Source organism: Mirounga leonina, unplaced genomic scaffold (assembly GCF_011800145.1).
Source record: "Mirounga leonina isolate KUSES-001 unplaced genomic scaffold, KU_Mleo_1.0 Mir_176, whole genome shotgun sequence".
NCBI lineage: Eukaryota > Metazoa > Chordata > Mammalia > Carnivora > Phocidae > Mirounga > Mirounga leonina.
Window position 1 is genome coordinate 34,321,639 of NW_023270454.1, and position 27,104 is coordinate 34,348,742.

A 27,104-nucleotide genomic window follows, 5' to 3' on the forward strand; every position below is an offset into this window, starting at 1 on the left:
CCCCCCCCCCCCCCCCCCCCCCCCGCTCTCTCTCGCTCTCTCAAATAAATAAAATCTTCAGGAAAAAAAACCAAGGTTTAGATGTTTGCCGCTTGGTGTCATCAGTACAGCTGGTGCTGGGCTTTGGTCTGAAAGGGCAGCAAATGGATGTCAGGTCCCGAGCTGGGAGTCCTTCTCACGGCCTCCCTTCAGGGTCTTCTTGGCCTCGGGGTTGGTAAAGCAGCTCCGCGGGGCCTTGACCTCGCGGGCACCTCAGCCCGCCGGCAGCGCAGCGCGGCCACCGCAGACGGTTGTGGGCTCTCGCGGCGAGCGGCTCCTCCCCGCCCGGGGCGCCACCATCTTGGGTCCCCATTGAACCCGCTTTCAAAGTCCAAACGTAGATTTCGGATACCTGGCCACGGAAAGGAGGCTCATTTTCAGGTAAGGAGAGCGACGCTGGGAAGGTAAGAGGCCCCGTTTTTGCAGCCGGTGCTGCTGCTTAAAGGCCCCAGGCCCCTGAGGAAGGCATGACGAGCTGGGCAAGTGGTAGGGCGTCGTGTGGGGCGTCAAAGCAGGCAGCAAGTTCAACGCTGCGGACTTCTCCTGACTCGGGGAAAGGAGGTTGCCCTTTGACAGCCGCTCCGGAAGGGGGGCAGCGATACTGAACATTTGGTACTAAGTCTTAATCATAGCATTTGCTGTTAGCGTACGTAGTACTTAACATAGTACGTGGAGCTAACCTTTCCGTAGCTCCTTGAGCAGAAGGATTTTGTAAACTTTTGTTGGCTGAGAAGAGAGGAAGCACTGAAATAAAAGCATTTATTTGAAAGGGTCTTAGAATTGCAGTTCAAGGGAGCACAGATTCGGGTAGCAGCTCAACGCTGAGGTGTAAGAGTCAGGGGTCTCTATTAGCAGTTTGGGGACATACTGGGAAACTTAAGTTTTCCAAAAATGATGATTGGAAGGTAATAATTACATTTTACAATTAATTAGTTTTCTGAGTACATTACAATTAATTAGTATTCTGAGTACAGTTATTAGGAAAATATTGTCTGCAGCGTCCAATTTTTTTTATCAAGAATATAGGTATTGGGGGGCGCCTGGGTGGCTCAGTTGGTTAAGCGACTGCCTTCGGCTCAGGTCATGATCCCAGGGTCCTGGGATCGAGCCCCACATCGGGCTCCCTGCTCAGCGGGAAGCCTGCTTCTCCCTCTCCCACTCCCCCTGCTTGTGTTCTTCCCTTTCTGTCTCTCTCTGTCAAATAAATACATAAAAATCTTAAAAAAAAAAAAAAAAAAAAGAATATAGGTGTACAGTCTTGTGTTTGGTCATATGCTTTTGCCCAGTTCAATAGTCCAGAGTAGTTACTGTTTCAAAAAACAGGATGAAGTTTTAGTCCCTAAAATAGAGTGGCTCATGTTCAGAGGTTTTACACAGGTTCACACTTCGCAGAAGGTAATTTGGTGCTAATCACTTAATAGGTTTCCAAAGAATGTTTAATGATAATGAGGAATTATGGGCTTTAATTCCAATATTCTTTACTTCTTTGCTCATTTAATTGAAAACTAAATTTCTTACTCTGGTAGTAGGTTTTTAAAAAGTATCAACTTTTTGGCATGTTTGAACAAAATATTTTATTTATTAATCACTTGTTTAGTGCTTAATATATGTCAAGAACTCATGTAATCCCCCTTAATAACATAAAGTCAGATTCTGTTTTTCAGATGAGAAAATTGAGGCAAAGAGAAATTAAGTGGAGCTGAGATTTGAACCCCTGCAGTCCTTTTTTCCTTTAATTTAAAAATTTATATACAGGGGTGCCTGGGTGGCTCAGTCGATTAAAAGTCTACTTTCAGATCAGCTCATATTCCCAGGGTCCGGGGGTCCAGCCTCCAGTTGGTCGTTTCCCTCTCCCTGCTGAGCAGGGAGTCTCCTTCTCACTCAGCTCCTCCCTCTGCTCGTGGTCTCTCTGGCGTGTGTGCTCTCTCAAACAAATAAAATCTTTAAAAAAAAAAAATTTATATACAGTAAAATTGACTTTTTTTTGGGTACTTCTATGACTTTGAATACATGTATAGATTCATGTGACTACCACCATTGTCAGGATACAAAATGCTTTCATCACCTTGAAATTCCTGTGCTGTCCCTTAGAGTCAAACCTTCCCTACACCCTTAGCCCCTGGCAACCACTGATCTATTATTCTCTGTCTCTGTAGCTTTAACTTTTCCAGAATATGGTATAAATGGAACCGTAATGAATCTGACCTTTGAGACTGACTTCCTTCACCCAACACAGTGTTGTGGAGATTCATTTGTATTGTTATATTGTACCAATAGTTTGTTCCATTTTACTGCTGAGAGTTCTGTGAATGTACCACAGTTTATCCATTTACCTGATGAAGGATATTTAGGTTGTTTTCAGTTTTTGGAGATTATGAATAAGCTGCTGTAGATATTCATACATAGTTTTTTTGTGTAAATGTTTTTATTTCTCTAAAAGTACCTAGATACCAGTTTGTTGCATCATATGGTAAATGTATGTTTTAACTTTATAAGAAACTGCCAAACTATTTTCCAGAGTGGTGCTATACCAGTTTGTATTATTGCCATATGTATGAGAATTACATTTGTTCCACATCCTCATCAGCACTTGGTATTGGCCGGTTTTTCTTACTTGTTTTTGCTGTTCTGGTAGACGTATAGTCATATTTCATTGTGGCTTTAATGTGCATTTCCTTAATGGATAATGATGTTGAGCATCTTTTCATGTGGTTAATTGATATCCATATATTGTCTTTGCACATTTTAAAATTAGGTTGGTTGTTTGCCTATTGTGGAGTTAAGAGTTCTTCATATATTTTGCATTCCAATCTTTTGCTGGATATGAGATTTAAAGATAGTTCTTCTAAGGGGGGTGGGAGGATGGGTTAGCCTGGTGGTGGATATTGAGGAGGGCACATTCTGCATGGAGCACTCGGTGTTGTGCACAAACAATGAATCATGGAACACTTCATCTAAAACTAATGATGTAATGTATGGGGATTAACATAAGAATAAAATTAAAAAAAAAAGATTAAAGGGAATCAACAGTTGCAGTCATCTGAAAAAAAAAAAAGATAGTTCTTCTAGTCTGCAGCTAAGTTTTTCATTCTATTAGCAGTATCTTTAGCTCTTTGAACATCTTGAAAATAGCTAATTTAACGTGTCTTTTAAGTCCAGTGTCTGTGCTTCCACAGGAACCATTTATATTATCTCCCTCCTCCCCCCGCCACGTGGGCTATTTTGTTTCTTTGCATTCCTTGTAATTTTTTGTTGAAAACTGGACATTTTGAATATTACAGTGTAGCAATTCTGGAAATCAGATTGTTCTCCCACCCCAAGATTTATTATTACTGCTACTTTGGGTATCGTTTGTTTAGTGACTTTTTTTTTTAAAGATTTTATTTATTTATTTGAGAGAGAGAGAGAGAGAGTGAGCACGAGACGGGGGAGCGGGAGAGGGAGAAGCAGACTCCCCGCTGAGCAGGGAGCCCGATGTGGGACTCGATCCCGGGACTCCAGGATCATGACCAGAGCCGAAGGCAGTCGCCCAACGAACTGAGCCACCCAGGCGCCCTGTTTAGTGACTTTTCTGAACTAATTTTGTAAAGTATGTGTTCTTTGTGATGTGTGGCACTGAAGTCTTAGTTTCATTACCTTAGTGGTCAGTTAGTGATTGGATAGTTTTCCTTAAATGTCTAGAGGCCCCCCTGCCATCTCCTAGTCTTTGCAGTGGGCTCTGTGTGCATATCACAGCACACCTTCCAAGGCCCAGCCGGACAGTGTACAAGTTTGTTTAGCCTTCACTTCCTGCTTGTGCAGAGCCTGAAGATCTGCCAGAGATGAGAGTTGAGGGCCTTCTCAGATCTTTTCTGAGCATGCGCCCACCCTGGGAATGCCCATGGCTTTCTAGATTCCCCGGGAATGTGCAGGAGCTTTTCAAAGTCCTTATTCCCTAAAGCACTTTATTCTCCAGTCTTTCCTCCCAATGTCTGGTTAGTCTATTATATAGTTTCCCCCAACTGTTACCCATTGTCTCATGCAGCAGCAACTGATGTGTTTTATTCGCCTGTAAATATTTTAAAGAAACTTCATCCAGCTAGACACTTTTTAGCACTTGGAGGGTTCTGAGTTAAGCAAGATAAAGGCAAGTCTTTTGTGCTGGTCTTTCAAGGCACCCATTTTACAGTTGACCTGTAAAAAGCACAGGTGTGAACTGTGTGGGTCCACTTATACACAGATTTTTTTTTTTGATCAGTGTAGTACTATAAATATTTTCTCAATAACATTCTTTAGCTTACTTTATTGTAAGAATACAGTTTATAATACATGTAACGTATGTGTTAATGGACTATGTTATCAGTAAGGCTTCTAGTCAACGGTAAGCTTTTTGTAGTTAAGTTTTGGGGGAGTCAAAAGTTCTGTGTGGATTTTCAACTGCATGGAGGGTCGGCATCCTTAACCTCCCCCTACGTTGTTCAAGGGTCCACTGTATTACAATTTGTGCATGAGGTCTGTTCTACTCTTTTTTTTTTTTTTTTGTCCTTCTTTTGATACTGCTACTAAGAAGGCAAGCCATTTTCAAGGCTACCACTGAGCTGGAGAATGGGGGATGGAATCAGGGTAAGTTAAAATGTTATAAAGCTTATTACTTTAACCAAAATTCAGATTGTTTTTAAGTGTTTCACTGGACTTAGGTGCAATAAGAGGTTGTTGCAAGCTGTTGGTTAGTTTCCAGAGTTCCAGAAAAGTTGGTTCTGCCAGTTTCTACCAGTTTTTTTTTTTTTCTTTTTTTTTATTGATTTTACATAGGACAGACTTTTGGAACTCCTTACTCTGCCATTTTCACTGATGTTACTCAAGGATGGATTTTAAAAAAATCTGATTGTCTTTTTATGAGCAAGTTAGCCCAGGTTTTCCCAATTAATACCAAAAGAGAAGGTGTGGATATTCTTATTCATTCTGAAGTGTTTGTGTATTGTACAGTAGCATTATCAGAGTATTTCAGGAGTCTTGCTCATTGGGTTACAGTGCTGGGGTCAAGACCCTCCATTTAAACCCTGTGTAGGCAGCATGCTTTTCTCAATTCCAGGCCAGAGACAATCCTTAATCTCTCTGTTGCTTTTTTTTTTTTTTTTTAAACATGATTGCTAAGGGATATCTGGCCAGGGGAACTCCATATTCCTCTTGTTGTTAAAAGAGAAAGTAGCTTTTTTTTTTTTTTTAAGATTTTTTTTTTTTTTAATTTATTAGAGCGAGAGAGACACACATGCACAGAGCACAAGCAGAGGGAGGAGCAGGCTGAGCAAGGAGACTGATGTAGGACTCAATCCCAGGACCCCAGGATCGTGACCTGAGCCGAAAGCTGATTCTTAACAGACTGAGCCACCCAGGCATCCCAAGAGAAAGTAGCTTTATTGCACTGTTGGCACTGTTGTGATTGATATAAATCAGTCATGTGTTAACACTCTGGGGAGTGGAATTGATGAGGGCGTAGTGTGTGTCACTTTATATATTTCTGTATTGTTTGAGTTTCCTCCAATGAGTATTACTTGAAGAAACAAATTTAAAATACCATGTGAAATAATTGCCTACTGGTCTACTGTATTTGTAGCTCATATTATGCTCTTTAAAAAAATAGCCTCAAGAGAGTTATTGCAGGGGCGCCTGGGTGGCTCAGTAGTTTAGCGTCTGCCTTCAACTCAGGTCATGATCCCAGGGTCCTGGGATCAAGCCCCACATCGGACTCCTTGCTCAGCGGGAAGCCTGCTCCTCCCTCTCCCTCTCCCACTCCCCCTGCTTGTGTTCCCTCTATTGATGTGTCTCTCTCTGTCAAATAAGTAAATAAAATCTTTTTTTTTATAGTTGGGTTTTTTTTTTTTATTTGAGAGGGAGGGAGAGAGAGAAAGCATGAGGGGGGGGGAGGGGCAGAGGGAGAGGGAGAAGCAGGCTCCTGCCGAGCAGGGAGCCCGATGTGGGGCACGATCCCAGGGCCCTGGGATCATGACCTGAGCGGAAGGCAGATGCTTAACCGACTGAGCCACCCAGGCGCCCCAATAAATAAAATCTTAAAAAAAAAAAAAAAGATGAGTTATTGCAATGATCATAGTAAATGCTGTCCTGTTGATAAAAGAAATGATAAAGTTGAGGACACGATAATAGAGGGAGGTATATAATTGTGTTTCCAGTGAAGATCATTTTTCAGGCATTGGGTAATTTATCATTTGTTCACCTATTCGATCTTACGATATTCACTTGTTTATATGAAAGCCATAATCACTTGAAAAGCAAATCCGCATTTATAACCAAACTGTTGAAAGCTATTTAATATAATCAAAACCTACCCTTAGCATTCTCTGCCTTATACTTTGCTGTATATCTCATCTCCATCTTGTGACCCAACAGAACCTTTTGTAGAGGACTAAATTCAGGAGACTGCATTCTAATGCTCAAATTGCAACTAGCCAGTTGTATGACCTTGATTTAATCTCTCTGGGTCTCAGATTCATCATTGACAGTATAAAGGATTTAGGCCAGTGATCTGGAAACTAAATTCCTGTGGGCCAAATCTGACTCACTGTTTCTGTAAATAAAGTTTTATTGCAACACAGCCGTGCTCATTCATTTACATATTGTCTGTGGCTGCTTTTGTGCTGTATCTGCAGAGTTGAGTAGTTCTGACAGTCATGTGGCCCGCGAGTCTAAAATATTTGCTGTCTAGCCCTTTATGGAAAAAGTTTGCTGTAACCGAGTAACAAGTTTCCTTCCAGTTTAGTTTTGGGATACTTGGGCCAACTTTTTTTTTTTTTTAACCATAGGATTGCTTCTTAGTAGATCAACAGAAAAATTCAACTGGAAGAGGGAAACAAACAAATCATATATTGTTATTTGTTAGACACCTATGTCTATCATAAATCTGTCATACCTTGTTGTTAATGCTGTGGTTACAAATAACCTCTAAAGCTCAGTATTTTAGAACAGTTATATTCAGTTGGCGAGCTATAGCTCAGCCTCACTTGTCTTCTTCATTCTGGGATCCTGGCTGAAGGAGCAATCCCTAACTGGGAAAATGAACAATGGACAAATCATGTGCCACCTCTTAAAACCTCTGTTTAGAAGTAGCTTATATTACTTCTATTCACGTTTCTTTGGTCAACAATGTTAGTGATGTAGGGAAGTGTAGTCTTTCTGCTGGAGGCCCTGCAAGTCCCCTGGCACCTTGAGTGGGTGGATAATCCTTCTCCAGGGAGGGCTGTGAGTCATTGGGAACAGCAGCATCTACCACAGCCTCCTTAAAGGTTCGCTAGTGTGAGCAGACTGGAACCATGGCAAAAACTTGGGTTTTAGGGTTCTTTGTGTGTTATTTTTCATGAACTTTCTGTAACTAGTAAGTAACTAAAAATTGGCCCATTGAGCTTTTGGAATATATTTTAATTCTCTCAACTTGCTTATTTGATAAATGCTCAGTGTAAGAATATAATGTGTCTGTTTGGATTTCTTTCTTTCTTTTTTTTTTTTAATAGATTCTTGATGTCTTTAACCTATATTTCTCACCCTGAAATCTAGGTAGAGTTCCTAAATTCCTCCCCCACCATAATGATTACTTATATTTTTTAATCATCTCTTACCAAATTCTATTGAACATATATTCCTATGTGGCCCTTGACTCATTCTTCTCTCTCTGTCCTCATTGCTGCCATCCTGGTCCAGATATCTTTCTCTATTCGCAACGGCCTTGTACCTAGCTTTTGTCCCTCCAGACTTGCTTTTCTGTAATTCATTCTCTACACATCCATCAAAGTGTTTTTTTCTAAAATGCAAATTGACCATGTTCTTCCCCAGCATTAAAATCTTTCAGTGTCTTGTACATTGTATCCTCCCCTTAAAACTCAGGTTTCTTAATGTGGCCTTGCACCTTTTTTTCCTGGGAATTCCCAGATCTATCCTGTTATGCTTGTCTTTGTTCAAGAAAGATTTTTCTAGAGCCTATTTTATGAATTCACACAGTATTTGGTAGATGTTTTCCACTTGTAGAGATTCAAACACTTGATGAAAAATATTGTGCAAAACTGTGTGCAGTTTTTTTTTTTTAAGATTTTATTTGTTTGAGAGTGCCGTGTGAATGAGGGTGGGGCAGAGGGAAGGGAGAGGGACAAACAGACTCAAGCGGAACCCCATGAGGGGCTTGATCTCATGACCCTGAGATTATGACCTGAGCCAAAACCAAGAGTTGGACTCTGACTGAGCCACCCAGGCGCCCCGCTGAGTCTGTACAGTTTTGAGTATGGTCCAACAGAAGGGTGCTCCTATCCTGATGCTCAGTTGATTGTTCTTTCTTGGAAGAGCTTGGTTAGGCCTGATGAGCTGCAAAGAAAGGTAGGTTGACATTGGTTTTGTTTGCTTTCTCTGTGACCTGCTTTTAGAAGTTTTAAAATGTATCCATTTTGGAACTAGTCATTTATTTGGCCTCTTTTAGTGAAGTAACACATTTTTCCTTATGATACCAACTCAGCAGCTTCTGGACAAAAGAATGTGGAAAAAGGTGCATTTTTTAGAAAACTATCTCCTTGAGGTCTTTCATGTTAGGTCTCTGTTTCAGAAGTAAAAATAGCTTCATTGAACCTCATAGGGGGTTAGGAGATTTCTCCTGACATCCAAATACTTGTCTCTGAAGATGATCTAGTGATTTTAGTTTTTAAGGCCAAATGTTTTCATTATTTAAAAAATTCATTGACACAAAATTTCTTTGATCAGCCAACTGTTATCCTTTTTATCTAGCCTAGTTATATGGAATTATTAATAAAATGAATCAAATATCTCATCTCTGAGGCTTTGCAGATGTTGTAACCACAGCTTTGTGTTATAAGCTAATTTTAAAAAGCAGGCTTAATTTTTTTTTTTTAAAGCAAGCTTAAAAAAAACCCCACAACTGTACATCTGTATGTATAAACAGTTAAATAAGGAGTCAGAGGCATCCTGACCACATTCTTAAGCATGAGGAGTGTAAAAGGTGGTAGTGAGAAGTACAGTGGTTACATGGGGGATTTGAACTTTCTATGTTAGATATTTCTGTAACATTTCTATTATGCGGGGCCTGAACTCAGGACCCTGAGATCAAGACCTGAGTGGAGATCAAAAGTTAGATGCTTAACGACTGAGCCACACAGGCACCCCTCTAATTTTTTTTTTTATAAGCAGTATTGGGAAACAAATTTTCTTTTTTTTTTTTTTAAAGATTTTTTATTTTTTTATCTGAGAGAGAGAATGGGAGACAGAGAGCATGAGAGGGGGAGGATCAGAGGGAGAAGCAGACTCCCTGCCAAGCAGGGAGCCCGATGCGGGACTCGATCCCGGGACTCCAGGATCATGACCTGAGCCGAAGGCAGTTGCTTAACCAACTGAGCCACCCAGGCGCCCCTTGGGAAACAAATTTTTAAAGATTTTTTTTTTTTTAATGAAGAGTTACTTGGAGGGCGTGCCTGGGTAGCTCAGTTGGTTAAGTGACTGCCTTCAGCTCAGGTCATGATCCTGGAGTGCCAGGATCGAGTCCTGCATCAGGCTCCCTGCTCAGCAGGGAGTCTGCTTCTCCCTCTGACCCTCCCCCCCTCTCATGTGCACGTGCGCCTCTCTCTCTCTCATTCTTCTCTCTCAAATAAATAAATCTTTAAAAAAGGAAAGAGTTACTTGGTTCCCTCCTCCTTGGAGGGAACAGTCTTCTTATCAGGGTTAGAACAGGCTGCCTTGTGGTTACTTAAAATATTCTGCAGGTTCTAGGAATCCTTGAGCATCTTGAAATTACATGAAAATGTGTGTAGGCATAAGTGTTTTGGGGCGCAGGGTGAGAGTGTGGGGAAGAGGGTCCATAATTCAAACAGATTCTTGTGAGTCTATTTCTCTAGTCTTGCCCTCTCTAAGCTCCAAACTGTCTGCTTGGCATTGTTAGTTGGGTATCTGATAGGCTTCTCAAATCTAAGATGAATATATTCCTTTCCTGTTGCTGCTGTAACAAATTAGTACAACTTTAGTGCCTTCCAACAACATGTATCTATTGTCCCACAGTTCTGGAGATCAAAAGTCTGAAATCCGTTTCACTGGGCTAAAATCAAGGTGTCGTAGGTCTGCGTTCCGTCTGCAGGCTCTAGGGGAGAATCATCTCTTTGCCTTTTTTTACGTCTAGAGGCTGACTGCACTCTTTGGCTTGTAGCCCCTTGCTTCGTCCTCAGATCCAGCAGCATAGCATCTTTGCTCCTCTCTCCCTTCTGCTTCAGTCTGTGTGTCTTTTGCATAGTCGCGAAAACACCTCAGACTCCCACTCTCCTGCATTCCTTTTATAAGAAAATTTGTGATTCTGTTGGGCTCACCCAGATAATTCAGCATAATTTCTCCATCTCAAAATGTTTAACTTAATTATGTAGGGAAAGTCTTTTTTTACCAGATAAGGTCACATAGTCACAGGTTCTAGGGATTACAAGATTGACATCCTTGGGGGAATTCAGGTACCACTGGATTGGGTAGCCTGTCAAATCTTTTCCTCTTCCATCCTTCCTCATTTCATTTAATAGGATGACCATTCTGAGGCCAGTAACCTAGGAGTCATTCTAGATTTCTCTTTTTAGGTCCTTTTCTTTCACATCCTTCTATCCCAATTACCAATCTCATCATCCACATCCAGTCCATTCACATCATATCTAAATCTAAATCAAATATCTAAATCAACTATCTAAATCAATATCAAAATATCAAAAAATCAATATCTAAATCAAAGTATTATCTCAGTTTTACTCAACTGCATCTAGAATCTATCCTTTTATCACTAATTTCCACTAAAATCAGGAGCTTTTAGCATCTTGGAGTCCTAGGCCCTCATCCTATCTTATTCTTTTCACTCCTGGGTATTCATAGTTAATTATGGTACAAGGTAGTGTGGGCTAGTGTCGTAAGAGTGGCACCAAGTGCCACAGGACTAGACGCCAGTCACTCTCTTCCAACCACATGGCGAGGGGAAGTGAGCACTTACATGGTAGAAGATGCCATGGAGGGAATTTGGATCGGTCGAGGGTGATTATCCTGAACAACAACTAGAATTTCCTATTAAAGATTTCAATCTTTTTTATTCTGAGGACAACGAACATTTTCTCTTAATGTTGATAGTAGGGAATATAATGAGTCTAACCTCTGGTTATTTTGAGTGACTCCTTCCTCTTCCTCCCTTTCCTGAAGAAGGAACATGTTTAATAAAATTCTCAGCTGATTTCTAGTATGTAAATAAACTACACATAGTCAAATGTGGTGGGGAGAATAGTGTAGCTTCAGAATGAAGTCAAGCATCTGAAAAGATAAAATAGCCACTGTTGAAATAACATCAAAATACAACCTCCACATTTTATTATTTTGAATTCTTTTTCCAGAATGTCCCCACATTTTGAGGGTGACTTTACAATAGCGAAATAAAGGAAATAAAATGAAATAAAGGAAAATAAGTGAAATAGTGAAATAAAGGAAATAATAGGGTGAAATAAAGGAAGAATGGGCAATTACTTGAAATAATCCATTTGTTATATTAATAAAAGATCTGGAAATAGTTATATAATTTTCCCCCACTTTTAGGGGGGAAATTGCTGACAGCCTTAGTGTACAGCTTTATTTGTTAAATGTGACCTTAGCAAAATTCCTAAAGATGTGAAAGTGAAAATTGGAGCATATTAAACCAGATATTCTGAGGAATAAAGTGTTCTACAAATTAAAATCGATTTTTAAAGCAGAAATGCTGCTGAGCCCCCCTCCAAAATAGAGTGTAAAGATGTCCCTATTTATTTCTTCCCCATTTGGTCATTTGTGGTGTCACTGACTAAATTTGTTACCAGTAAGTACTTGACATTTTAGTTGCATGAATACAAATGTTTATTGATCGCCCCCCCCCCCCCGGCAATGTGTACCAGTTGCTGTATCATATAGTGGGTTAAGCTTTACATTTTATGTGTTAGCATTTGAAACAGAAAATGTATGTAATTGGTTTGAACCTTTTTTTGAAATGGTCACAAGGATTATTTAGAAGATCTTTAGAGGGTCCTAAATACATACAGACTAATCATTTTTATTTAAACAGGAGAAAAATTTCCCTGTTTTTTAAAAATACCTTTATTGAGATATAATTCACACACCATATAGTTCACCCATTTCCTGTTAATTTTTAAAACCATTTCCTAGGGTCCTTTCAGTGTGCTTTTTAGATTTTCAGTACCTCTTTTTCTTAACCAATAGACAAATAAGTGGGTTGAGGTTTATGAGAGAAGGGTATTTCAGGAGTAGAGGGCAGATAAAACAATGCCTAGAGGTAGAAGTGGGATGAAGGAGGGAGAAGAACATTGGTCTGGGTAAGAAGGAAAAAAGACAAATAGGAAGTTAGGGAGGTGTCTTAATGATGAATTATAAAGTAGATGGTAAGAAACCTGGGCTTGTGCTTTTCTTCACCTTGGTTTGTGGGGCCCTATTGTAAGGGTAGTACAGGTGGGGAGTAGGGCAGACAACAACACACAGCCTTATGGAATCAAACCTTCCTCACTGATGCTCCAGGATACTGTATGTAGCCCTCGTGTTTTGCTCATTAGTACGTTGGTATCAGATTCTTATTCTCTCTGCTTGTCTAACTCTGCTGCCATCTGACTACCCTCTCTACCATCCTAGCCCCCTCATGTCCTCTGCATACTCCGATGCACTGTGGTAGGGGATTTTCTGTTCTTCTTTCATCATTCCCCTGCTCTTAGCCCTCCAGTGCCCTCTCATTGCACTGAGAATAAAATTCAGAGTCCTTACAGGGACCTTCCAGGCTCTGTAGGACCTGCACTCAGCACCCTCTCTGGTCTCAGTTCATCCCCTTCTCCCTCTTTGCTCACAGTGTTCTAGCATTGCACTGACTTCTCTGTTCTTCCTCACACACGCACCTAGCATACTTCCAACTCAGAACCTTTGTACTTGTTATTCACTCTACCTGGAATGTTCTTTCTCAGGATTTTTTTTTTTTTCTATCCTCCTTTATGTAGACCTCTATATAATGTCATCTTCTTAGGGAAATTTCCCTGACCACCCTATCTAAAGTGGAATCCCCCACCGTGATACTCTATTTGCTGCTTCTCTTTTGTTTTTATCAGACTTTCCTATACATGACATTATAACAAATATTTATTTTGCATTTGATTATTGTCTCTCTCCCCCACTGGAATGTAAACTCCATGAAGGCAGGCTTAATGTGTTGAATGTACTGCAGTATCCTCAGTGGCCAGAATGGTGCCTAGAACATGGTGGGCACTTAATACTGTTGAGTGCATGCTGAATACTAGACGATGCATACTCACACTTCCCAGGAGGGGATCTGTTGGGTTGTCCAGTATTGAGTGCATCTGTCAGGTAAGATTTTAGGCCAACTGCCCCACCACCTCTGGGCAGCTGTTTGATCAGGTGCTTATCCCTGGTACATCCAACCAGTAGTGGCCAGGACAGTGAGGTCATGTGGTCCTCTTCCCTTTGAATGGTCTGGTCCCTCCAAAAGTTTTTAAGTTTCACCTCTTGGTTCATGAGAAAAATTTTGCCAGATCCCATGCTGCAGAACAGGTGCTTCCTAAGAGTCTGGAGAAATGATAGGAAGCAATATTTTGGCTTTCTTGACCTTCTTTATGTCCTCTTGCTGTGTTGTCTTGGCACATACTTTTGTGTGCTTTCTCTTCCTGTTTGTTTTGATCTTAGTCTGTCCTTTCTCCTCTATTTTCCTTTCTTGCCCCTTTTTTCTCTCTTGTTCTTTTTTCTCAGTTGCCATTTTGCTTTGCCCTCTATGTCATTTCAGCGGTTGCCTAGCTTAAATCCTTGCCTCCAGAAACCTTCCAATTTACCTGTTTTATGTGCTCTTTTCTCTCCTTCGTTTATTATGGCTGGAGAGAGATGAGAAGGAGAACAAGACTGAAGTGTTCTTTCCTTCATTCTTTTATTTAACTAATATTTGAAAGTCTACTTTGTGTAAGACGTTGTGTCAGGTTCTGGGCTACCTCCATAAACAAAATACCCAGGTTGTTAGTTGGGGAAACGAAGAGGTTGAGTGATCATCATTCATTCATTCATTCGTTCAACAAGTATTTAGTGAAACTAGGATACAGTGGTTGGCAAAAACAAAAATCCTTACATTTTGGTAAGACATACATTAACTAGACAATTACACGAATGAATAATATATTACAGCTGTGTTGAGTCCTACGAAGGAGGGCTCCATAATGCTAAGAGAATATACAGTGGGGGATTTGTTCTGGTCGGGAGAGATGGGGACAGCTTCCTTGAGGAAGTGAAAGGTGAGTTGAGATCTGAGGCACAGTAAGAATTAACTAGGCAAAGGCAGTAGGAGAGCAGGAATAGCAGATGCAGAAGTCCGGCGCTGAGAGGGGATTTGGAACATCTGAAGAATTGAAAGCGTGGAGAGCAGGGTGCCGTGAGGCTGAAGAAGCGGGCGGGGATCAGAACCTGCATGGCTTTGTCAGCCCTCTTAGGGACTTTGGTCCCCTTATCCTCTGAGCAAGGAGATGTCTTTGAAGTGCTGAAGCAGGGAAAATGGGGGGAGAAATGTATTTAAAAATCTTTATTTTTAAAAAATCTTTATTTTTAAAACTAGTCTGAATGCTGTGGAGAATAAATGGAGTTGAGCATAGGTGTTAAGTGAGGGAAGGGACATGGGGTTTGGCGGGTAGTGGCCGTCCAGAAGACAGACGGGGTTAACGGCTAGCAAGGATTTTAAGTTTCCAAATCTACCCTCACTTCCTATTAAAGGTATTTGTTTATCCAAAAAGTTGGGTTTTTTGAAAGCTGACTTACCATGAAAGACACAGATGCAATAAAACTTTCAAGTTCATTCAAATGAGAAATGAAGGATGATTTATTTTTTTTTATTTTTATTTTTTAAAGATTTTATTTATTTATTTGACAGAGAGAGAGATAGCGAGAGAGGGAACACAAGCAGGGGGAGTGGGAGAGGGAGAAGCAGGCTTCCCGCCGAGCAGGGAGCCCGAAGCGGGGCTCGATCCCAGGACCCTGGGATCATGACCTGAGCCGAAGGCAGATGCTTAATGATTGAGCCACCCAGGCGCTCCAAGGATGATTTAAATAAAAAGAGATGTGAATGGAATTATACTCAATAATCTAGGATAAAGATAATGACTGAAATTGAGTATATAACTTAGCTCTGAGCTCCTGGAAGCCTAGGTAAAGTAGGAAATAGTAGGTCATGGGATGGATTAATAAAAAGAAGCATGCTAGTTAAGCAAGGGATGTTATCCTGTCCTTATTAAACATTTAAAGTACTTTATTATTGGAGTAACATTAAACAACCTGGGCAGGTCCAGATTATTGAAACCTAAGACCTCAGCTTTTGAGATCCTGGCATTAATCCATTTTTTGGTAGTAGGTCACATTGGTATTTCAAAAAGTAAAAATTTCAGAAAAATGAATTATATATACACATTTTTTATTTGACTCCTTGCAGAGGCAAAGTATAGGTTAGGAGAGGAAGTGAGTAATATAGACAAGAAGCCCATAATGCAAGCCATGGACCCAAAGTAAACTCTCTTTTTTTTTTTTTTTTTAATTATTTTTGAGAGAGAGTGAGCAAGAGAGAGAGAGCACAAGCAGGGGGAGCGGCAGGCAGAGGGAGAGGGAGAAGCAGGCTCCCCGCTGAGCAGGGAGCCCGATGCGGGGCTCAATCCCAGGATCCTGGGATCATGACCTGAGCCGAAGGCAGACGCTTAACCAACTGAGCCACCCAGGGGCCCCCAAAGTAAACTCTTAATATATTTCCTGAGGACTTTCCTTCACTTTGCCTTCACAGATACTTCTTTTCTTGCCCTCTTCTCCAGTAGCCATTCATTTGTGTCCATAATTACTTATTCATAGAAGGTACCTTTCTTGCCTTGTAAGATTCATAGTCAGGGACAAAGAATGCCGTGCACAGAAGCGGCAGCCTTATTTCTCAGCTACTCACATTCCAACCCCTAAAACATACTTTTAGAATAAAGAACCTCAAAACCAAAATCATTTCTAATTATTTTAATGAAGTAATCCAGGGTTCCTAGTGACTCTCTGTGAGTTCTCTGCTCCTGGGGCTTAATCTCTGTGTATTCCTACCCTGACCCTGTACTTGGCCAGTGGCTTTAGCTATACTGTTTACTCTCCTGGTACAGTGTTAGGCCCAAAGGCACAGAAGGGTCCCAGCAGAGCCAGAGAGAGCAGTACAGTAAGGTACAGGAAGTCAGGTAAGTCCAAATTATTGGCACCCAAGACCTCAGCTCTTGAGATAGTGGTCTTAATCCATTTTTGATAGTAGATCACGCTGGTGTAGACTCCAGGGAGAGATTCAGCACAGCCTATTCCCCAGCTTACTAGTCCTATCTGGGTCCATACACCGTTAATATGACATGACAGAGGTCCTCCAGAATCACCCTGAGGAAAGATAAAGGTCGTGAGTGTAGTGAAAAGGGACCTTGAAGAGGAAAGTGGTCACAAGAGGTGGAGAGTTCCTTAGAATGGGGCAATGGAACCTGTGGAGCTGGAGAGCTCTAGAGGGAGCTGGACTTCTTACTGCATTAGGGGAAGATCATGGGATTTCTAGAATCCTACAATTTGAAATTGGCAGAGACCTTAGCTAAATATATCAGTAGTTATATCTGTGATAAAAAAGAGAAATTAATGTGATGAATTTTTTCTCTAAAGGTAAATTTATTTCAGTTGAACGAACAGTCCTTATTTTTCTATTCTTAGGTTCTTATTGCCTTTTTTTAGTGTTAAAATAATCTTTTCTTATGTAAAATGATAGTGATAGTAGTTGATGGTTTGTCTTTCAATATTGCTGTCTCTTTTTCTAACAGCTTCATTGAGATATAATTCATATACTACACAATTCACCCATTTAAAGTGTACAGTTCAGTGGTTTTTAGTATATTCACAATGTTGTTTAACCATCACCACATTTTCATCACCTTCAGAAGAAACCCCATACCCATTAACAGTCACCCTCATTTCCTCTCAGCCCTAGGCCAGCTGGTAATCTGCTTTCTGCCTCTATGAATTTGCATATTCTGGACATACTGTATAAATGGAACCATATGATATATGATCTTTTGTGTCTAGCTTCTTTCACTTAACATTCCGTTTTCAAGGTTCATCCTTGTAGCATCTATCAGTGCTCCATTCCTTTTTATGGCTGAAAATTATTCCGTTATTTGGATATACCACATTTTGTTGATCTTGTCCTCAGTTGGTGGGCATTTGGATTATTCTCACTTTTTGGCTCTTACGAATAATGCTGCTATGAATATTCATGCATAATTTTTTCTGTGGACATGTTTTTATTTCTCTTGGGTGTATACCTAAGGTGGAATTCCTGGGTAATATGGTAACTCTGTATATAACCTTTTGAAGAATAGTAATTCCAGAGCAGTACCATTTTACATTCCCAGAAGGAGTATGAAGGTCCCAATTTATCCACATCCTCATCAACTCTTGTTATTATCTATTTTGATAATAGCCATCCTAGTGGGTGTCAAACCGTGTTCCATTGTTGTTTGACTGCAAATAGTGACTATACAAATAGGACATCATGGCAGAGATAGAGAAAAGTGTGTGTATGTGTGTGTGAGAGAGAGAGAGAGAGAAGGAGGAGGAGGAGGAGGAGGAGAGAGGGAGGAAGGGGGAGAGAGGGAAAGGAAATAAAACCAAGTGGTCATTCTAGGACTAAAAAATAAAATATGTGAAAATATGTGAAGAAAACTTTCACTAGATGAACCTAACACTAAAATGTAGATGACAGGAGAGAGGTAATCTTGAATATAGATTAATTTATAAGTATCCAATTTGAAGAACAGAGAAAGGTAAAAATAAAACAGTATCAGAGACTGTGTGAAAAAAATCAAAAGGTGTAACCTACATTTTCTCTTTCAACTAGAAGAGGAAGAGAGAGAAATGAGGCAGAATATTTGAAGAAGTCATGAATGAAAAAATTCTCGTTTTGATAAAAGATAAAAGAACAGATTAGATTTAAAAAAACAAAAACAATGAATCCTAAATAGGATAAATACAAAGAAAATTACACCTAGCACATCACATTCAAACTTCTTTTTTTTTTTTTAAGATTTATTTATTTATTTTAGAGAGAGAGAGAGAGAGCATGCACATGTGCAAGGGAGGGGCAGAAGGAAAGAGAGAGACAATCCCAAGCTGACTCCCTGCTGACCTGAGCTGAAACCAAGAGTTGGATGCTCAACTTACTGAGCCACCCAGGTGCCCCATCACATTCTGACAATCAAATGTGAAGGTAAATATATTGAAAACAGCCAGAGCAAAACAACACATCACACTCAATGGAGGAAGACAAAAATGATGGACGAGTCTTCATTGGACAGTTAGGATCAGGAGACAGTGGAATGACATCTTTTAATATAGAGTGAAATGTTCTTACTTGAAAAAATAAAGTTGGCAGTTCTGTGTCAACCTCTTAATATATTTATAAAAATATACAAGTCTGTGAAAACCCAGTAACCAAAAGTTAGCGTTTCTCTAGATCAAAAGTTGAAGAGGTTAAATTCATCGGTAATTCAGCGTAACACAAGCATTATCGTCAGAACCTTTGTCTCCTGATTCCCAGTCTACTGCTGTTTATATACAGGAAAACCCGGGTCAAAATTAAAGTCTCATATTAAAAAAAAAAAAATTCAAGAGCAAACCCTAACCTTGCAAGTATCCTTCATTTTAGCTGTATCACCAGCACATACCTCGTCGTCTTGGATGACGGGCTCTGATTCTGGCAGCATGGAACCAGCATAACACAAGAATTATTGTCAGAACCTTTGTCTCCTGATTCCCAGTCTACTGTAGTTTACATTCAGGAAAACCTGGGTCAAAATTAAAGTCTCATATTAAAAAAAAAAATTCAAGAGCAAACCTTAACCTTGCAAGTATCCTTCATTTTAGCTGTATCACCAGCACATATCTCGTCGTCTTGGATGACTGGTTCTGATTCTGGCAGTATGGAACCGATTGGGTTGTAGAGTTTTTCACAGGTCTGGCGGTCAAAGATGGGTATTTCTGCTTCCTGGAGGATGGAGGGGTAATCGGGGTATCTGTAAAGACAGACAGGAGTGAAAGGAAAAGCAATCTGGAAAGTTGCAACGGCAAAATTCAGTCATGATTTGCAGAAATCTCTGAATGAGAATCCGAAAGCAGAATACAATCACTTTCTAATCATATTTGCTAATACAAGAATATTTTTGGTAAATTTAATCTGAAACAATGGATAATTCAAAATTATTTCTATTTGTTTTAAGATTTTTCTAATGTGCCAGTGTGGGGTATTCCTCGTGTTTTAAATAAAGAGAAATTCTGATACAGTTTGATTCAATAAAGATAGGAGTATTTGAAATACTCTAAAACTTCTTCCTTTCCTATTTTTCTGCTCCCAGATCATTTCTTGTCCTCACTCCTCCTGGGAAAGAGTTGACACAACACTTTAAGAACAGATTTTCAAAAATACTAGACTCTTCCAGACTTTAGATCAGGTTTGTTAACCTTTGTTTCAGAGAAGTAATTATGTGTTCAAATTGTTAATATCTGCTCTTGCAGCTTTAGCTAGACTCTAAGCAGGATCTAAAAAACATAATAAATGTGAAAAAGACATCTTATTTGAAGACTTACAGATAATATCAATAGGTTGGGGTTTATTAAAAAATATTTGCCATAGTAATGGTATACCTAGAATGCAAATGTTCTGGAGTGGGTACAAAGAGGATGATGGATAAAAGAACCCCTTTCTTTACCCATTCTCACCTTCACCTTCTTTAACCTTTCCCCATCCAGTCACCCAGCAAGAGGCTGGAACTTTCAACTGCTTTGTGATACGGGGCAAGCAGATGGGCAGGATGAAAGAGGTAAAGGTGACTCTAGAGACCAGTTTCAACAAGGCGATGTCTGCAGTTGTATGTTGAGTTTGGGGATGGATAATAATTTTGAACACACGATGCTTCACACTTTGACTTGGTTGGTCTATCTGAATCGATCCCAGCTGTACAGTATACAACAAAGGAATCCAGTTCCTAAGGGGAATAGAAAAAGAAGACTAAAAGTGGAGCAGGCTTAGGTGCTACAGCTGGGTGGGAACAAGCTGCCTATGTATAGCACCAAGTGTCTAGGCAAGAAAGGATGTAATGGACCTAGAATGAACCAGGCTACTTCCAACTTGGACTAGGGTTGATTTGTTGCTGTTTCTCCTTTCCTCTCTCCCTAACCACTTTCTTTTGTTGTCTCCTGTCTCTCTGGTCTCCTCTTATATGCTTATGGCCAGAGTTTTGTCCTGTATTTTCTCCCATTTTCTTGGGGATTCTATTCTGGGTTATATCCCCCTTTTTTCTCTATTCCATGTTTTCTTGTTTTTCTCTCCTTGATTTTAGTGAAGCACACTCTGCTATGGCTTCCTGAGAAAATGTGCATGAGAGGTAATATTTTTGCTGCTTTGTATATTTGAAAATGTCTTGTTTCTATCCCACGCTTGATCAATAATTTGCATATGGGTAGAATTCCGGGTTGGAAATAATTTTTTCCCAGCATTTTGAAGTTCTTGTTCTGTATTTTCTTTGAGCTTTGGGTATTGTTACTGAAAAGTCCTGCTGTTTTGATTTCTATATATATTACTTATCTGTTGTTGCATAACAAGTTACCACAAAGCTTAGAGGCTTAAAAAAACAAACATTTATCTCACAGTTTCTGGGCGTCAAGAATCAGGTGTGACTTCAGTGGGTGCTTCTGCCTCATCTCTTGCGAGGCTACAATCGAGTTGGGCTACAGTCATCTCAAGGCTTGACTCTGGGAGGATCTGTTTCCAAACCCCCTTATGGTGGCAGGCTTCAAGTCTTCACTAGCTGTTGGCTGGAGACATTAGTTTCACATGAGCCTCTCCCTAGGACTGTTCTCCACATGGCACCTTGCTTCTCTTAGAGCAGGAGCTCTGAGAGAGCTCCGATTGTGTTTGTGATCCAGAAGAGCTCAAGACAGAGTTTCCTGGCTGATGTTTAGGAAATGATTAGGCACAAAGTAAGAAGAAGTTTCTAATATAGTGCCTATCTCTGTCATTTCTTTTTCTACCTCTATGTCCTATCCCTAGTCCAAGGTGATGTAGGGTTTCCTTCTGCCTCCCCCTCTTACCACTTTCATTTTTTTTTTTTTAAGATTTTATTTATTTATTTATTTTAGAGAGAGAGAAGTGCAGGCAGGGGGAGGAACAGGGAGAGAGAAAATCTCAAGCAGACTCCACGCTGAGCATGGAGCCCGACTCAGGGCTCAGTCTAACTGACTGAGCCACCCAGGTACGCCGACTCATCTTACCACTTTGATGTGTCTGTTGGTTCATTCATGAAATCTTTCAAGTATTTACTGAGAACCTATCTGTGTGCTAGCCCCCAGTAGGACTCACTTTTTTTTTTTTTTTTTTCAGTAACAAAAATGTATTTTCACACAGTTGTGGGTGTGGAGGTTGGAAGTCCTCGATCAATGTGTGAGCAAGGCTGGATTCTCCTGGGGCCACTCATGTTGGCTTGCTGCTGGTGCCTTCTTGCTGTGTCCTCACGTGGCCTCTTCTCTGTGCGTGCATCCCTATGTCTCTTCCTCCTCGTATAAGGACAGCCCTCATAGCAGATTATGGTCCCACTCGCATGACTTCATTTAATTATTTTAATTACCTCTTTAAAAGCCCCATCTTCCTCCCTCGGGAGGAGCCGCGCGGGAGCGCACCGCAGGGATCTGCTGGGTTTGGAGACTCCACCCGGGGTCGGATGCCAGAGATAGAAACGCGCGGTCACAGGCCGGGCGAGCACGGAGTGCGGCCGGAGACCGGGGAGGCGGGAGTGACTGGCGGCTTTTCTCTGGGGGCTCACTGAGGAGCGGGGCCCTGAGTTCTCGGCTCCTCCAGGGCAGAGATTGGGAGGCCGCCATCTTCACTCTCCGCCTCCAAAGCTCTACGGAAAGCTCGCAGGACTCACTTTTTTAAGCAGTGTGCTGTCAGTATCCACCTGTCACTGATGAGAGACCCTCCACAGACATGGTTCTGGCCCAAGCGCACGCTGACTTGCCAAGGCCAGTGCCCTGCAACAGCATCCTGGCCACCCACAACACGGCCTGAGTATACAGGTCGTCCACACACCACAGAAAGAAGAGAGATGGACATGTGGACCTCTCCGTGTCCCATTCCTCTGGTTCTCATCTTATCATCATTAAACTCCCATCCGTTCCGAGGACCTGAGTCCCCCGTCGCCTCCATCCTCCGTCCTATCCCAGTTCCAAACCCAGCAGTCTAGGTAGAGACCACTCACCTGATTGCAGATCTTTCTTTTTGGGGGAAGAACTTGGGCAAGACCCTAAGACAGACACCATATCATTAGTATACAATAATGCATCTTACGTCTAGATTCACTGAATGGAGAGGCTTTCCATGTATTTAAATTTCTCAGATTTGTATTAAAGGCCAGATTTTTATAAATGTCTACCCATTAGTGGGAATCTCGAGAATTACATACTTACCTGCCTTCTTTAGCAGCATACATGGAACGTAATTTAACTTTTACTGGAAGATTCAGGGTTGTCACCAGGAATATCAGGTATATTAGGTTGTAAACACAATGATGCCTTCAGGTGCTTTTGAGGTTTATGAGCTGTTTTCTTTATCTGAATTGGCATTTTGCAGTATTTGTGTATCTCATTTGCTAACTCTTACCTTTTTCCTGCTCTCAACCTACCCTGCTCTTTTAAATCATTGTGGGCCAGAAAAATAAGTGAACAAGCTTATGCCTGAAATCACTCAAGAGTATTGATACTTCAAATTCCCTCTGCTTGAAATGCTTTTTTCCTAGATCCTTGTAGCTAAGTCACTCAGTTCCTTCAGGGCTTTGCTCAAATGACTCCTTATGAAATTTCCTTGACTACCCTATTTAAAATTACAACACACCTCCTGCCCCTCCACTCCTGCTGCCCCTTTCCTTTCCTAACATTTAGGACTTTCTAACCTGCTTTAAAATTTATATATTTAATAAGTGCAGTGATTATAAGCCCAATGAGGGCAGGGGTCTTTTTTTGTTTATTGCTTTGCATATAATATCCCCTCAGGACTTCCCCAGGACACACTATTCATAAATAATGTCCCATGGGTGAAGTGTCCTATTATTCTGTGTGGTAATTTCTTCAGCCAAAAACCTCTGCCTCTCCCATCCCCATGCCCCCCTACCCCAGAGGCTCACCCAGTAGAAGGGACAGTAGGAAGGCACTACCAGCAGGGCCCATGTCTTGGTCCTCACAATCAGCACTTTCTGTTTCCTGAACTTAGGCTCCCAGGGAGAGGCTGGCTGGGGAGCAGCCAGAGAAGGTAGACGGGACCAGCTTCTCCTCCTGGATGGATTCCTCTGGTTCACCCCCTCCTCTCCGTTTTTCACCCCAGGGCCAGGCACTGAAGGGACCAGACTTCAGAAATGCAGTGGCAGGAACCCAGGGGGAGGAGCCGGGGACTGAGGTGCCCCCTACTGTCCAGGGAAAGCAGGATGTCCGGGGTTCCTGCTTGTGGATTGGAGGATGGGAGTGGGGAGGATGCGGAAGGGGTCCGCACAGGGCAGGTCAGAGGGGATCCGAAGGAACAGGACCCTTTCTCTAGCAAGAAAGTAGAAGATGGACAGGATTCTTCAAAACCAAGATGTGGAAAAGAGGAAATTAACCTAGTACCTGGCTCATTTTTCCCAATTTTTTTTGTTTCCTTCTTTGTCACAGTGTTACCGCTTCTTGGCCTTTTGGCTAAGATCAAATGCAGCATCTTTGTCACAGTGTTAGCCATAGGATATAGGGCGAGTCCGATTTTCTGGGAAATAGGTTAACAAGTTTGTGTGCAGCAGTTTATTGGGAAGTAGTCTCAGGCTCAACACCTTGGGAGGTGGGTGGGGAACGGAAGCAGGATGGAAGCAGGATTGGGCAGAGGGAGGGTTGAACTGTAATTCATTTGCATACATGCCACAGCCAATCCCACAAGTTGCTCTGGAGCTGGGCTGGCTCTTCAGAGATGTCCTGAGTTGAAGACAAGAAGGCTGGGCCTTTGGGCTTCTGTATGATTGGATGTAGGCTGCCTGCAAGGAATGGGCATTACCTTGGGTGAAGTGACTCTGTTGCAAATTCCTGGGATAGGACTTAGCTGTGAACTAACAGCAGCCAATACTCGTGGTTGCTAAGAGAATGAATACTTTAGTCCTGACCCTTTCAGGATCTTGGGTGCCATGGCACAGCATCTTCCACAGAATTCTCTGTGCCCTTTATGTTTCTGGTACCAACTGTTTGTAGGGTACTAGGTCTGTGGAGGTAGAATTCACTGAATTTTAAAGCATGTTACTGCTCTCTTATGGCTCAAACTCTTGGGAGGTTCGAAAGAAACACATGAATAATTAAATAATAGAAGACCAGAAAATGTAGCTATTTTGGTAAGGTTTATTCAGGTACAACCAACAACACTTAACTAGCTTAAGCAAAGAGGGGATCACTTTAAAGATGTTGTTAGGGGCTGAAATGTGTATCCTCCAAAATCTATGCATTAAAGTCCTAACCCCCTCATACCTCAGAATGTGACCATTGGAGAGAGTGTCTTTAAAGAAGTAATTAAGGTAAAATGAGGTCATTAGGTGTGGGCCTTAATCCGGTATAACTGGCGTCCTTATGCAAAGAGGAATTTTGGGCACAGACATGTACAAAGGGGGAATATGGCTGTCTATAAGCCAAGGAAACTTGGAATGTCTTTTAGGAGGATCCAACCTTGCTGGCACCTTGATCTCAGACTTCTCACCTCTAGAACTGTGAGAAAATATAAATTTGTTTTTTAAGCCACCCAGTCTGTGGTACTTTGTTAACAGCAGCCCTGGCAAACAAATACAGATATCTGTGGAACAGTAAGGAGAACAGAGTAACAAGGACATCTGGAGCTATCATAGGACACACCTGGAGACCAGAGCAGGAAGGGAGCTTTGGATTCATGATGACTAAAGAGCTCATCCAGGGAGTTCAGGATCTTCACTTGGGTCGTCTGCCATTAGTATGGCTCAACCATAGTCTATGCCTTTTCTTCTCACTATAAACTGCCCAAGTTTTTCCTTATTTTCAGTTCAAATTCCCAAGGATTTGAACAGATTATCTTGTCTTACCAGGACATAGTTCCATGGCTATGGACTAATTGTCTTTGGTCTAAGTGCCCTTATGCATGTAGTGGGGAAGATGAGGTTGCAGAAATGTGGCCAGCTAAGCAGAAGGGACTGTTGTGGTGGGACCCTGCCAGATACACTATATCTCAGGGTGTTCCAATTAATTTGTGGTATTCACAGAAGATTTTATTATTTAGTCAGCTCATGTAAGTATAGCTTTTTAAAAAGATCTCAGCTTGAGGTTTGCCTTCAAGTCATGTTTGGGATAAAGGTAGTCATTTTGCAAAGACACCAAAGCTCTGGACAGGTCTTTCTGTTGATTTATTAAAGGAACAAGAATTTGACCAGATACTCTTTTCCTCTGAGAGTCTTGTGGTTGTCCTAGATCTTTGGACTTTTATATCCCTGGATAAATCTGAAGTCGCTGGTTAACTCTTTAAAATTAGTTGGATTGCTTACAGAGCTCTTCTTTTCCCTTTTGTTTAAATGTTTTATAAAAAATATATTTTATTTTGTTTCCAATTTAGTTAAAAGTAAGCTTTATTGGAAGTAACTAAAACACCAGCTCCTCTTCCTCTGAAAATTGGAAGTAAAAGGAAAGTATTAAGTAGTTATCTTGCTTTTCCTGTCCAAATGGTGGTTCAGAGTAAAAAAAAGGGGGGGTGCTTAGTTGAAGAGAGGGAAGAATTCCAGTTAATAAATGTGCCTGGACTGATGGAATTTGAAAACCACTGCTTGCAGCCCCTCATGAGATCATTGATTCAGGGGATGATTATCAGTAGTCGAAAGTTTTAGATGAGAAGTTGATAGAGTGCTCAAGCTGTTACCATTTGAACCCTCTGATCAATCTTAGCATCATGAAAAGGGAAAAAGGCAGGCATGTGTCTTCTGATTAGACAAAGTATGAAGCAATATCCAATGAAGTATTCGTATCAAAAAAAGTGAAACCTGAGTCTCTAAAGCTACTTCCACTCATAGTGCATACAGAGGATAAAGAGTAAATTTAATTATAATACAAGTGTATAGTCAAGTACAGAATGTGGGATGTTTTATAAAACAACTGATGTGGTTTCTGTAATAAGCAAATGGTATGAGGGTAAAAAGGGACGGAAGTTGCTCTGGATGAAAAGAAACTTAAGAGAGGTAAGTATGCATGGCCCTTGTTTGGTTTGTAACAAACCAACTCTAAAAAGACACTTTGATACATTCAAGGACATTTGATTCTGAACTTGGTATTAGATGGTATTGAGGAATTATTACTAGTCTTGATAGGTGTGATAATGGCATTGAGTTACTGAAGAAAATGTCCTCTTTTTCATTTTTTCTCTTGTTATTTTTTTAATTGAGGTGTAATTGACACTATTATATTAGTTTCAGGTGTAGACATAGTGATGTGACATTTTTACACATTGCAGAATGGTCACCACAGTAAGTCTGGTTACTGTCTGTCACCTTACAAAGTTAACACAATATTACTGACTGTATTCCCTGTGCTATATGTTACATCCTTGTGACTTATTTATTTTATAACTGTGTAAGTTTGTACTTCTTAATCTTTTCCACTCATTTTGCTCCCTCCCCACCCAAACCCTCCCCCTCTCTGGCTACCACCAATCAGTTTTTTGTATCTTTGAGTTTGGATTTAGTTCTGCTTTGTTTGTATGTTTATCTTTTAGATTCCACATGTAAGTGAAATCATATGGTATTTGTCTTTGTTTGACTTATCAATTAGCATAATGCCTTCAAAGTTTATCCATGTTGTCATGGATAAGATTTCATTCTTTTTTATGGCTGTGCAGTATTCCATTAGATAGATAGATAGATAGATAGATAGATAGATAGATAGATAGATAG

At 40.9% G+C, this 27,104-nt stretch overlaps 2 protein-coding genes across 6 annotated transcripts in view; one reads left to right on the plus strand and one right to left on the minus strand.

Annotated features, from left to right (window-relative positions):
* The window catches only part of SH3D19 (SH3 domain containing 19), a 175,620-nt gene that overhangs the window by 16,152 nt on the left and 132,364 nt on the right, over window positions 1–27,104 (plus strand). The window lies entirely within an intron of this gene.
* On the minus strand, window positions 10,192–22,348 carry PRSS48 (serine protease 48). Its single transcript, XM_035023225.1, is given in 6 exon segments — window positions 10,192–10,343; window positions 16,174–16,222; window positions 16,225–16,488; window positions 18,992–19,163; window positions 19,857–20,132; window positions 22,071–22,348. Coding segments are annotated over 6 exon segments (1,191 nt in total).